The sequence below is a fragment of the Prinia subflava genome, chromosome 1, assembly GCF_021018805.1.
Source record: "Prinia subflava isolate CZ2003 ecotype Zambia chromosome 1, Cam_Psub_1.2, whole genome shotgun sequence".
NCBI classification, from domain to species: Eukaryota; Metazoa; Chordata; class Aves; order Passeriformes; family Cisticolidae; genus Prinia; species Prinia subflava.
The window spans coordinates 133,791,497-133,805,294 of record NC_086247.1 but is presented as its reverse complement, the minus strand read 5'-3'; the positions used below and the strand labels follow the sequence as shown (position 1 = coordinate 133,805,294).

The 13,798-nt window shown below is 34.9% G+C and overlaps 1 protein-coding gene across 1 annotated transcript in view; it reads right to left on the bottom strand.

The window, feature by feature from the left end:
* STAM (signal transducing adaptor molecule) overlaps positions 1-13,798 on the bottom strand; it is a 33,434-nt gene that overhangs the window by 6,688 nt on the left and 12,948 nt on the right. The window contains exons 3-12 of the mRNA XM_063413158.1: positions 8,712-8,787; positions 8,531-8,626; positions 7,872-8,018; positions 7,510-7,600; positions 6,332-6,524; positions 5,920-6,014; positions 4,635-4,723; positions 2,981-3,068; positions 611-665; positions 133-286 (exon numbers count right to left, since the gene is read on the bottom strand). Coding sequence (XP_063269228.1) covers positions 133-286; positions 611-665; positions 2,981-3,068; positions 4,635-4,723; positions 5,920-6,014; positions 6,332-6,524; positions 7,510-7,600; positions 7,872-8,018; positions 8,531-8,626; positions 8,712-8,787 — 1,084 coding nt within the window. The remainder of the gene's footprint in view (positions 1-132; positions 287-610; positions 666-2,980; positions 3,069-4,634; positions 4,724-5,919; positions 6,015-6,331; positions 6,525-7,509; positions 7,601-7,871; positions 8,019-8,530; positions 8,627-8,711; positions 8,788-13,798) is intronic.

Here is a 13,798-nt window from a genome sequence, read left to right as displayed (position 1 = left end):
AGCATCCAAAGGTTGTAGCTGAAAACAAACATTTTTAATTTTTTACATATTGTGCAAAGAAACCAAGAGAAAACACTGCTCAGTCAGTGTGCACTTGATAAGGTCAATGACTATTAAAGGTTACATCCATACCTGAGAGCCAGAAACACCAGATGACTGCATGTAATACTGCTGATTTTGTAGCTTTGCGTACATGGAATACATTGGGTCCTCATTCATCAATTTGTTATACAAAGAAAGAGCCTCCATTGCTTTAACATTGAGCTCTGAAAGTTCTGAATGTTTCCTAGAAAATATATTTTACAGTTCATTCTACAATTTAGATACCTTTAGTATAGGACAGACAACACAGAGTAGTTTCATGAGGCGTGTTAAGTAACATTTTCTTACTGTGAAGTGATGCCTGACAAGTGCCAGACAGTCAAATGGTACAACACTATAGATTATTATGTGAGTATGGGAAAAAATCTTCAGATCTCTTCTCAGAGAAACCACAAATAAATATACATATTTTCTTTGCCACATAAGTCAAGATATTATCAAGTAACAACTCTGGTATTTCTAAGAATCAATTTTAATTTCGGTCTAAGCACATAACATTTCTTTTTACCTGTCTATATCCTCCAATTTTTCATCTATGAGAGGTCCCATCTGGTGGCACATTGCTAGAATAGAAAGACATTAAAATATATCAGAGTATTAAACATTTCCATACTGCAAAGTCGGAAAGTAATAAAAAAAATTAAATAGAAATAGATGCTAGTCAAACTTCTTTTAGTTCTTTACTATAATCTGTATGTCAAAAAATTTTAATAACAGAAGTAGTGTCATGACACCCAGCTAAAGTTTTCAGTAGTGGTACAATTTAAAAAGTATATTTTAAAACAAAAATAAAGTGAAAAAATCCCACATTTAACATCCAGGAAGTATAAAACTGAAACTATTTTGCATAAAAAGTTCAACTAAATTGAAAGGTGATCTATTCTTCAAGGAATAAGATTTGCCAGTGCAACCTAGATCATGTGCTCATCCAACTTTACTACAAAAGACTAGGAAAACAATGAAGGAGAAAATTGGTTGCAATGATTCAATCTGCACATAAAGACACTAATAGCACATTAGGCTCACCAGAATTCCAATTGGTGGAAGGGGGTTTTTCAAACCACTGACATGCAAAAACCAACACAAAAGCTTACCAGAATCAGAATGAAAAAGCACTAAAATAAACAAAAATGCACCCCATGCCTCCTTTCAGCACAAAGACATGGGGCTCATCTAACTGCCAAGCAAACCATGGCTAATTAGCAGAAAAGCAAAGTTTGTCAAATGTAAAATAAACAGATGTGGAAACTGAAAGGGGAATTTTGTGTATTAGAAATGCTGACGGTCCTGAAAATGTCTGAGCCATGATGAGTGAAAGGACATCATTGTTGGGTTCCTTGAAGGCAACTCCAGGTGAAAGAGGAGTTGTATGAGAGGTACCTATCTGCTTCTTCGAACCTGGGATCAGCAAGAATTGGCAGAAATGCTGGAAAAAGCTGTAAACCTGTTGAAGTTCTGCCTACTTTTATGTATAGCATGAAGTGTGGCAAAAGGCATAACAAGCATTATTTAGATGTCTGTTAACATGATCAGTGCTCTGCTGTCAACCACAAACCCTGGGCTCCTCAACACGCTAGGATGAGCTCTCCAATTCAAAGACATTTGTGACTGCACATGTGGACAGCAGAAGAAAATGAAGTGTTTTTTCTGTCAAATGTTGATCAGCATTTGCCACCACCTTGGTAGGAACCAAGGACTCAAAACACATCTGTAGCAAAATTTTCAGAACCTATGCCAAAAACAGTTCACCAAAGCCTAATTAAGTGTAGAGCAAATAACCTTGAATTAGCATTGTAGAACTATATATAGCTATATGTTTGGCAAGTGCTGCTGCAGGTAGCTGGGTAGTAATCATCTGACCACACTACTGCTTTCAGATTCTAGGAGCAATCACATGGTTCAATATAAAATTTTGCATTGCTTTAATGATCTCACAATGCATTTTGAAGCAACTCCTAAAGTAAGCCATCTCTGTAGGTTGGTTGACAAGCATACCTTCAATTTCTCTGCCTCTGTCCTGGATCAGATATAGGCAATCTGCTTCTTAGACAACAGCCTCTATAGCTATATTTGGGACTTGAAAGAATAAAACTAGCCATGCCTCTTTTTACCTCTTCAGTTTCAGGGGAACTGCGCAGACATGTCACTGATATGAGTTCCTAAAACAGCATTCATTTACAGACATGGTGACCCAGATGGGTGTGGAAAGATGGGGGATATCTAAAAGTTTACAAACCTATGATTTTTTAATTATTAACTTATAGATAGATGTAGAATGTCTCATAATCGGGAAGTTTCCTTTCTTCCTTTTCCAAATTCCATTCCAAAAATTTTGGTGCCTCTATCAGCCTGGGTAAAATGATCTATGATGCCTCTATGAAGAGGTGGTCTGAATGATTTGACTGTAAAAGAGGAGGATGATTTGTAGCACTCTATGAGGTATTTGTTAATATGCAACTCCTCCAGAAATACACATATGGAACGCCCACAGGTCTATTCTAAACATTTGTAGTGCTTCTGCCTCCTCCCATGGAATCTTCCTGACACTCCTTTCGCCACTCATGCTGTGCTACTCTATGAAGGAAAAAAATAATGGATTAATATGATTGAATTAAGTATTTATGTGTCTTGAAAAGGAAAATAATACAGGAACAGTTTTCTTTAGAGAAAAGTAGACTTGTTCTAAGTTAACATTTTGCACTTTGGTCTTGTAGATGTGGGAAACAAGAAGTAAGAAGATAATTATGGCTCAGGCACTTTTCTCAGGCATGCTTCTCGCATGAAGCTGAAGTAGTTTCAGCTTAGTTTCCATTTGTGTTGATACAGAAAATTACCAGTGAGGAAAACAGCAATGAAAAAATTCATTCTTTTTTGTTACCCTCAAGATGAAGCAATTCTGGGAGGTCTGGCTGGTCATCAGATGGATCAGCACTTTGTAGCATCTGCAAGAGTTGGTCCATTTTATCCTAGAACACAAATTGCATAATTAGGGCAAATGTGGCAGCAAGGGAATTACCACTTTCAGGATAGTAAACTAAAGCAGTTGTTCACAACAGCCATTTTGGTCTCTTGGCACTTGAAAATCAACTAGACTAACATAAGGAAAATACAAATTATACATGCTACTTTACAGGAATGAAGATGCTCGAACAAGGAAAAGTCAAATAAGAAAAAATAACAAGTGGTAACAAGTGGAATGTGCAGAATACTCCTTCATTCCTAATAGTCCTTCTAAACCTGTATTACTATCTGAGAAGTTCCTATTTTTCCTGTCTAGTAATTACATATGCAATACCACCACCTAGTGGGATTAGTGGAAATGTTTTGACAGAGTATTTCAAAAATTGAAAAGCAATTTGAAGTGCATAAAGCCTATTCAGTACATGAGCCGTGTCATTACCAATGCATATAGAAGTGTTGCTTTAAGATGATGTTTGGAGGCATTTCAGGATTTACTTCGGAATAAGTCAAGGTTAAGGAAGGAGTTTAAGTGCAACCCTTTTATAATAAAAACATCAAAATCTAGAAGACAAATAGGCGTTAAGTTTTTGAAAAATACATCTTGGAGTGAACTGTATTGGTTAAAGCACCAAAACAATTGCACATAAATTATTTTTAATCATTTATTAGCTGAGTACCATCAAATAGACTTTTTCACACTGAGTTATATAGGTTGTACGAAAGTACAAAGTAAAACCATATTTCATCCTCCTTAAACCATGGAAAGGTGGGGAAAAGTTAAATTAACTACTTCCTTAAAAATTACACTGTGGCAAATTTAAAAACAAAAGAAGACACTAAAACAAAAATCAACAACGCACTTACAGAAAACAAAAGCTGGAAGGCACCTCAAAGCAGGCCTCAGATAATCTATTTCAGCTGGTTACAAACAAGTATCTCTTGAGAAGAAGAGTTTTTGAGGTGGGACTTAAATAGGACTTCAGGAAGGCAGTAACTGATTTCTCATTTCAAAAAACAATTACAGACCCCAAGTTGAGGGGGAAAAAAAAAGCAGGGGAAAAACTTCCTGGACTGAATGTTCCTGGAAACCCTGTAGTGACACTGTAAATATCTTAGTAAATATTACTTACAGAGGAACAGAATTTCAGACTTTTCAGGGACAGAAAGAGATCTTTTAGTCTGAGGGTAGACAGTAGTGGTTATACTGGAAATAACTCTAAGTGAGCAGTCAAGATGGGTATCTCTATAGTATCCTGAAGTATTTTAAGCAAAATTTGAAAGTAGTTGTGCCACTCAACACTAAGATCCTAGCTTGGAAGTAAACAGATGTAGAACCCCCAGTAGGGCCCTAAATGTAATGCAGTTCTATTTTCAGTTCCAGAAATTCCTAAGACCTCCAAGACTCTTAAACAAAAGAGAATACTGCAGACTTTTTTATTACTTTAAAGAAACCTCTCTTTCCATTTTATTTTTATCATATTTTTGAAGTACAAGATGAAAGGGTTAAATGTCACATATTTAAATGTCACAGCAGTGCATTTAGTACCAATCAGTATTTTTACCATGCTTACTTCATCAATATAAACTGGTTCTGGCTCAGGTTCTATTGTCTCTACTTGAACTTCATCACTGAACTGCACTGTTTTCTTCTCAGCTTTCACTGTAAGATAAACAGCCAGGTTTAATTTTATAAAAGAAAAAATAAACAATAAACAATAAATATTATATAGCTAGTATATTGCCTAGGTTCCTTCTACTGTGAAAATTTTAAAAATTAGTATTTTATTAACATTTAAAAGCCACAGACCTAAACAATTTTCTTATCTGTAAATCACATTATTAAAAAATAGATCAGTTCACACAAGCTCAGCAGAAACATGTTTTAGCAAGTAAATGGGTTTATCATAGTGTCCTACACATAACATAAAAGCATTAAAAAGTCATCAGGATTAAAAGAGTCAGAAAGAATGATTGGAAGCAATAGGGCTAGCAAGTCAAGTTTAAGATAAAACTGGTAAAATCACCAATGACAAACTGAGCCTTCTTTTCTCCAGAGCAAAGTAAGTAATCAAAATGTCTCAAGTTTCTCTATTCCTTCTTCACTAAATCCTACATGCAAAGCATCTCATTCACTCATAGCACAAAAAAGCTCTATATTTAGCAAAAAAGCCAAATACAACTCTTATCACTCTTACTAGATAGTCTTAACATAGCACAAATGACTGCTACAGCATGTGATTCTGCTGACCTGCTCATACTTCTAGCACCCTCAAATTGAGATCACATAAGATTAATCTTGTAAACCCATGAGATTTACAGTAATCAGCTCTCGAATCTTGAAGTCTTGTCTAATATTTAATATATTTATTAAATATTTAAGTAGATTGGATGGATATAGATACAAGTAAATAAGCTGCATGCAGAAAATCCCTCTGTCCACTATGCACATGTACATATCTACAGTATGTAGGTTTCTTGAACTATTTGAACACTGGTAATCCGTCTCCAAGTCCTATCTGCCATGGGGCCTTCAGTTTCATCTTGATTAAATATGCACCATTGCAATTGGACAAAAAGACAATTTGGAAAAAAAGCTGCTGTTGCCCACGTTTATCCGGGTGTCAATGGAGTGATTCCATGAGTCTCGAAGCTGCTGACAAAGGCAGCAGCAGACAGCAGCATTTTTTAGCAGAACACAATTTGGGCGACCTTGGTCTGACTGTTGTTTGTGATAGCATAGCAAGGGCTCCTCAGTTATCACATTAACTTGCTACTGAACTCCATCATAAGAGAAAGGAAATCACCCATGAGCCATGGCAGGGTTAAACATACATACAGAAATGTAATGTTACTTACTCATTTCAGGCTCAGCAGAAAGATCAGCTGTTACAAAATTAGATGGAAACAATCCTATCCCCTGATGAGTTTCACCTTTCCACCAATTTGGATCACTAAAGATTAAAAAAAATAAATAAAGCCCCCACACATCAGAAATCTCATACTCACATGGAACTTTCTTAGGAATTGCACAGTAAAGACTGTTGCATTACTAGTACATAAATATAATTTGTATATATGAAAAATCTTCACACAAGAATTTTTATGCAAATACATTTATTTGTAAAAAATCTAGGAGATAAACTATTTAATACAAAAATACATTTCCATTCATTATATTTCAAAGTATGCTTCTACATAGACGATACAATTATTTCTAGTTAATTTTTACAGTTTAATATAATTCTAGTAGGCATTCTATATAACTTACCTGTCATCAAGGATAGTTATAAGTTCTCCAGCTTTAAAAGTTAGTTCGTTATCTTCAGCAGCCTCAAAATCGTAGATTGCACGAACCTTTCGGCCCTCGTGTTTGTGGTTTGTTAAAAGGCTTGAGGTGCTTGGATACAAACTGGAAAGTGTTGTTTGCTGTTGCCTTTGTTCTTTTAGTGACAGCTCAATAGCTACAAAAGAAGAGTTAGATGAAAATTCCCTATATAAATGGGTTGATTGATATGAAAATTTAATTCTGTGAAAATTTTTAGTATGGTTCTATTCCTGTTGCATTTTAATGACTTTCTGTCTTTCTCTTAGAATCAATGGTAAATAACAAAGAGAGCAGAATTCTGCCTATGGATTTACTGAGGCTTCCAATATGGACAGGATGAATAAATAGCATTTAAACACAAACAGAATAACTCCACAAAGTCATCCAATTTTTATTACTGTATTATTGTTATAACCTTGAACCGATGTAAAATATTTACATTCTTACTTTACATCTTACACCATGTTGAACTTTTCCAGACTGCTTAAAACATAAAAAAGATACAGCTGTTCCAGTGCACATTGGTTCTCTGTTAGACAGGAGCCTTTAGCCTGGATTCACAGAATCAGGTTTACAAAGATTAGCTGAGGCTGGAAGGCACCTCTGGATGTCATCTGGTCCAATTCCCTGTTCATGCAGGGTCACCATACCTGACTGCCAAGAACAATTTTTTAATATCTCCAAGAATAAAGACACCATGACATCCCTGGGAAACTTGTGTCAGTGCTTGGTCACCAGTAAAGTTCCTTCTTAATTCATAATTAACAAAATTATTTTTGCTTAAACAAGCAAAAATGTGCCGCTTCCTTTTTTTACTCCCTATCATTCCTTGAAGAATTTCACATTTCTGGGTCATTTTCAATTAAGCTTAACTATGCAGAGAAGTTTCACTCATATTAAACTCAGCTCAAGTTTACAGAAAAAATGGATCATATTTAAGAAGGGGCAGGGTGGACACAAACATTATGAAACCCATGCTGATATGGTTTTGAGACACAGATTTCTTTAAAAGTAGACTTTGGTGGATTGACTGTTGAAGAAACCATTAGTAACACACACAGATTGGCTAATGTTCATTTAAAAAATCAAAATGCATCACGTCAGTAAATAAATGCACTCACCTTTAGCTAAATCCTCCTCTTCCTTTTTGGTGGCTACTGTACCAGGATCTTTGGCAACTAAAGCTGGACTTGCTTTTGCCTGCTCAGCAGCCTAGCCAAAAGTAAAAGATGTAAAAATGAATCCAACAAAAAACTGACAGTGCATTAAGTTCACCATTTTGCTATGTATTTATCAGCTATATAAAAACCTAAAGTAATTGAGAGCATTTCACCCCTCAAAGAAAAGTTTTATTAAGACAAGGTAGTTTTCATTTTGTTTGCCAAACATTCTAGAATTCAAGACTACAAACTGTAAAATACAGAGCTGAAGATAAAAAGAATTTGTTATGCACTTTGAGAACAACTACAACAATCTAATATACCTGTGAACCAATAGCTGGAAAAGTAACTCCTTGCTCCTTAAGATTTTTTATCATAGCAGATATTAAACTAAGCTGTGGGTCATTCTTGAATTCATCAGTCCATTCCACCATAAGGGCTTTCAGCTTTTCACAAACTTTTGGATGACCCTGCAAGGACAGTAGAAACTAGTTAAATAATACAGGAATTTGATCATAATTTCAAGTAATGGCATGTAACTGTCAATATAAAACATATAGATACTTTATTTTGTAGTCAAGTTTAGCACTCAGTCTTTATTAGAAAGGGAGAATAACACATCAGCATTGTGTTTGTATCAGTACAGTATCTGCTAGGCCCAAAATAAAGTAAAATATGACTACACAGCAACCCTGTTTTATCTCCATTTCATCTTATTTGTATTTAGTGTTTTACTGATGTTATTTAAAGTGAAAATATAGTAGCTTATTTATAAATTAACATGTCACACCTCCCCCCTAACGAGTATGAAGTGGCATTCAGAAAGTTCTGAGAGCCACAGTCTTTACAGCAATCTTCTCTACTTCCCCTCCCCTGCCTATCCAGTCCTCTAAAAGTAGATTCCATTCCACTTTCAGATTACCCCAATTGTCCATCTGATTTCATTTATAGGTGAAACATATAAATCAATGCAATACATTACCTTATTCAATACATTGCTTACTTCACTGGCAAAATCTCTTGAACAGACTTCTAAATGAAAGATTTTACCACAGTTTGATACACATGCTCCTAGAAGCTAATGAAAGAAAGATTAAAAGTGTGAGATTTTTTTGCAATATAACTTTTCAGGAAGAAAATGAACTACATTAGAAAGAACCTACTGTTAATGCTTGCATAGCGACGTGCGGATCTTTATGGTTCACTCTCTTCATAATAGAGCGGAGACAGTCTTTAGGCCTAAAAACACAAGATAGCTTTAAAAATATGTGATGGAATGAACATTTCCCATTGCACACATGACAAATCTGACCACATTAACAGACAGTAAGATCTCCTGAACACTGTGAGTAAATTATTTAGTAGCTTATAATTTAAAACAAAGATATTTAAAAATAAATTAAACACCACAAACAGTTGTAGCCATTTCTATCTGTAGGATTTGCAGCTCTCTGGATTATCAAAACCTCTCAGTAATTTATATTACCCCTTGTACTTGGAATGAATTACTGTAAATACTCCAGAAATGCATAAAATTCCTTACAATTAGAGAATTGTAATTCTCTGTACTCCATGCATCTTCTTCTCTGTATTTCACATATATATGGAGCTTACAAACTAGTGCAAAGAAGGTCCCCAAAGGACAGATTTTGTAATCTAAACTTCTGCCAAGAATAGTAACAAACAACTTATACTGCAGCAGAATTGGTTAAAAGGGCATTTCCTTACATACTGATTTACCAACACCCTTTTGCTACTTTTATTTTGAATTACCACCATGTTCCTCAGTCTCTTTTAATCTACAGAATAACATTTATAAAGAAGACATGAAATGAACCAATAATTTCTAAAAAACCTGTTAGACAATCTACATCAAAATTTCAAAACAATTAAATACAGAATTCAAGTCTTACCTATGTTATGGGAGATAGAAATAACATGAAAAACAACTTCAACAAAGAATTTGAAAGGGGATTTCAGAAAGTTTAGCATATTAAAATCTATGTGACTTTCTTATACTTTGTTCCACCTATAAAGTAATGGAAAGCTGAGCCAGGCTGAGGTAGGAATTATCATGGGCATACAATCATTATCTGTTGAATAGCCCCAGAAAGATAACCCTGGAAAAGGGTAAGTAGAGAAAGAGGAAAATAGCATGTAAATCTAAGCTAAGAGATTTTATACGTTTATGGAGTTTACACATTTATAGCATGGTTGTCTTTGGAAGCAAAAGTATTTTTCTGTTGAGCTGATATCGAAAAACTAAAATGAAGCTCAGGTCTAAGTTACACCACTGCTTGACTATACTATATTTGGCAGTGCCTACATTTTACAGAAATGTCCACCTCATATTTAGTGGCACTAATTATAGAAAGTGCTGTAACTCAGCACAAGTACATATCATTCAGTGTATACCTTCAAATACCAGTTATTACAGATGAAGGCTTTAAGGCAAGTACTACCTTTTATCTACTAATTACCCAAGACTTCTCATATGTTCACTTTAATTGAGAAAGAATACAGGCTAAAATTATTAGAAATAACTGCTTTCTTTAACCATTGTTTATGAGTAGGATTAACAAACAACGTGATATGCTTGCAAGCTCAAAAAAGTGCTTGCCCATTGTGAAACCAGAATTTATGAAGACAGGGTGCAGGATCAAGAGCTTAGCAGTTCAGGAACAGGACCATTAGCCTAAGATTTTTTTACAAAGGAATCCAAGTCTTATTAAAAGTAATAAGCCTCAAAGCCAAATGATCATCCACATATCTCAAGTATAATCTACTTGTTCATATATTTAGCAGAAATGATCATTACTTGAGTGTTGAATGTTTTTAAATACTCAAATGTTTAAAATAAGAAACCTTTTGATTATATGTAGATAAAGAAAATAATCCAGGTGTACCAATCTTTAGTCACACAGAGTAAGATAAGAAAACCTATTCTAGACAGGCCTGTAATTCTTATTTTTATTTCTAATTAATTCATCATACAATTTAGTGTGTAAATTATGAGAAGCACTATGCAGAAACCAGAAGGAAGCATGCACTCTATGAGTGTAGAATTCTATCTACTTATTAGGCATCTCTCCAAATCATACTATCCAAATATTCAGCCACAGTTCTGCTCCAATGATGCTATAAACAGAATTTCAGAGGCACCACAATGAGTAGTAATAACAAATAAGGAGAATCAAAGTCTGGCAAGATACAACAGAAGCCATGTATCATATGTGGCACCATATGGCATCATATACCAATACATACAGAAAATATTCACAATGAATCTCAGGTTTAACTTTAGAACATAGAAAAAATTCTGGTTGTATTTTATTTAACAAGGACACAATTAGCAGCACTTGTAATCTAAAACACTACTCTGCACAAAACGTTTCAGATATGTTCAGGAATTTATTGTTTATTTACAGTCTAATGTAACTCTGTGGGACTCAGCTTTCCCCCTTGCTCCTTCAGAAACAGGCTGATCACAAAGCTTGCTGGTCAGCCTGCTGGACATAGGCTGCAATTACGATGTAAAACGCAACCTAGATTGCAGAATTGGAGGGGAAAAAATGGAAGACACGTCGGCAAACTATCAGGTAAGCAATTTTGCTGTTCTCTCTTGCATCAACAGGCACAAAAACAACCAAAGAACAAACAGCTAACCAGAATACTGACTTGCTGAGGCAGTAATTAATCCTTAAGGAATACAAGACAAAGTTAGGCAAGAAGCAATATGAACAAACCATTTCTCAATGACAATTTTCCAATACCCACCCCAACAGAAAGTGCTGCAATGAACATTTCTATTTTCTCAAACCTTGGTGTAGTCTCCCAGCCACTGATTTCATTTTTTTTCAGCCATCTTTTTTTTTTTTAATTTAGTAACTTTTCTGGAAAAAACTTGAAGTTGTGATAGTTTCAATGTAAACTGATATGTCTCATGAAATAAACAGTACAGCTGACTCAAAGCCAAGCGCAAACATGATGAAAGTTAGGAATTGGCTAGCACTGAAATGACTGAAAAAGGAGGGGCATCTTTGCTAAAATATACCATACCTGTCCTTTAATTTTTCCTTTTATTCTGTTTAATGAGCCATCCAAATGTTATAATGTTATTTTATTCTGAGACAATAAACTACAGATTCAGTTTTGTAAGCATTTTCATTGCAGAAAAGCAACACTATGCAAAAATCTATACCTTTCCTGTAGTCAGAGTTAAAATGCCAGTCAAAAACACAATCATAGAATATCCTGAGTTGTAAGGGACAAACAAAGATCATTGAAGTCCAACTCCTGGCCCTGCAAAGGACAGCCTCAAGAATCACACCATGTGATTTAAGTTTTTAAAATAAACAAGTTTTCAAGAATGCTGTACACAACCAGGAGACAGAAAGGATTGCCTCTAACAGTAAAACCTTCGTTTTAGCCGTGTTTTTATGTTGAAAAGGCAACTTGCTCACTAAGCTAATATTGGCAAAAAACAGGATGCAAACAATGCAATGTGCAACTACTGAGCTGTATGAGTCCCTAAAGGAGATTCAGAGATGAAAAACAATGTGTTGTCTCATCACTAGAAAAATTTTATATCATCTAAGAACCTGATATGTGAAAGAAAGTATTAAGAAAGTATTAAGAAAGAAAGAAATGCAGAATGTATTAAGTTAATTCTATACTATACAGAATAGTATTTCATATAGGCTATTGTAGACAAGTCATGTCATTTAAAATATTGACATATTTTCTGTCTTTCCTGTGTTTTCTAGAAAAATTCTAACAACTCTAATTTTGAAATTCACAGAAAACAGAAGAAGTAGTCAAAGAGTGATTCAGTAGAATTTTAACTTGCTAAAATCTGGTTTAGTTGTTTGGATTAAAGGAAGAAAGATAACATTTTCAGCAGTTTGTAATTCTCAGTATGGAAAGTATTACAACCTAAAAAATAACAATAGCAATTATGTTATGGAACTGGAACTAATTTATCTTACAAGAAAATGCAACACCTTTCTAGTATAACAGGTTTCCAACAATTAATCCGGATACCAACAAGTTGGCAGACAATGAGCTATACCAGAAGTGCTACTTAATGAATAATTGTTTTTCTAGGCTGCTGTGGTTTCAGGTGTAAGGTATTTCACATCTGGAATGCTGCAGGATGCAATGAAGCTTACAGACTGGTACAAAGAAAATCCACAAAGGAGAGCTTTTGTAATCTCAACTTCTGCCAAGGACAGTAACAAACCACTTGTTCGTTAACTGGAGCAGAATTGGTTAAAAGATTAAAGCCAATCCCAGTTAAGAAGACTTGCATCCTTGTCAGAGGAACTGAAACTGCAGGAAAATTTCAAACAGCTAAGCATATCTCATTTGAAACTTCTCAATGGGAAACACTGTCTTGCTTTATCTTGCTACTCTATTACATAATCCATCAAAAACAAAGAGAACCCACTCTCAGCAAGTTTTAACAGAACCTGAATTTAAGCAACAAGTCAGCTGGCAGCCTATTACAAGCCGGATAAATATTACAAAGTTTAAAATCCCATTTTCTTCTATAAAACAGTTTTATTAAGGAAAATATTAAAATACAAACACACAAAATAAAAAGACCAAAAGCAACACAAACAAACCTCACAAATTTTAACAGGAATTCAAGCTGCACATTACCAGAAGTTCTCTAGCTTTGTCTGTACTGAAGTTTCTTGCAGCTACACACATTTGAGCACTGTTCAGACTGTGTTGCTGTGAGACTAAATTTCATCTGTAGAAAGGCTTTCAGTGAATAAATAGAATACTGAAACATTCAATAATGCTGTTACAAGCTCAGCATCAATGTGCTCAAGGAATACAAATGCAGTTTTACATATAAAGACTAATATGAAACTTTATTAACAACTTGCCAGCTGTTATCTTAACTACAGTTATACACAACAGCACAGAAATCTCAACATGCTGAGCTATTTTTAAGTACTCCTCCAGAGACCATCTCTAATCCCAAGGAATAAGCTTATTTGCAAACCTGTGCTTTGGAGCAAAAGTCCCAGGTGGGACTCTGTGTCTGGCATCTCACACTGCTTCTGGCAGTTTTACAAGGCAATCCAAGTCATTCTCAGGGAAGCCTTTCACTGCATCAGTGGCAAAACTCTCTTCTTGAGCCTGTTCCTTACCTGAATTGTTACAAGGAGTGCTTTGAGAAGATGTATTTAAAACATTTCCAAAACCTAATACTACACTGACTGAAAGCACTATAAAT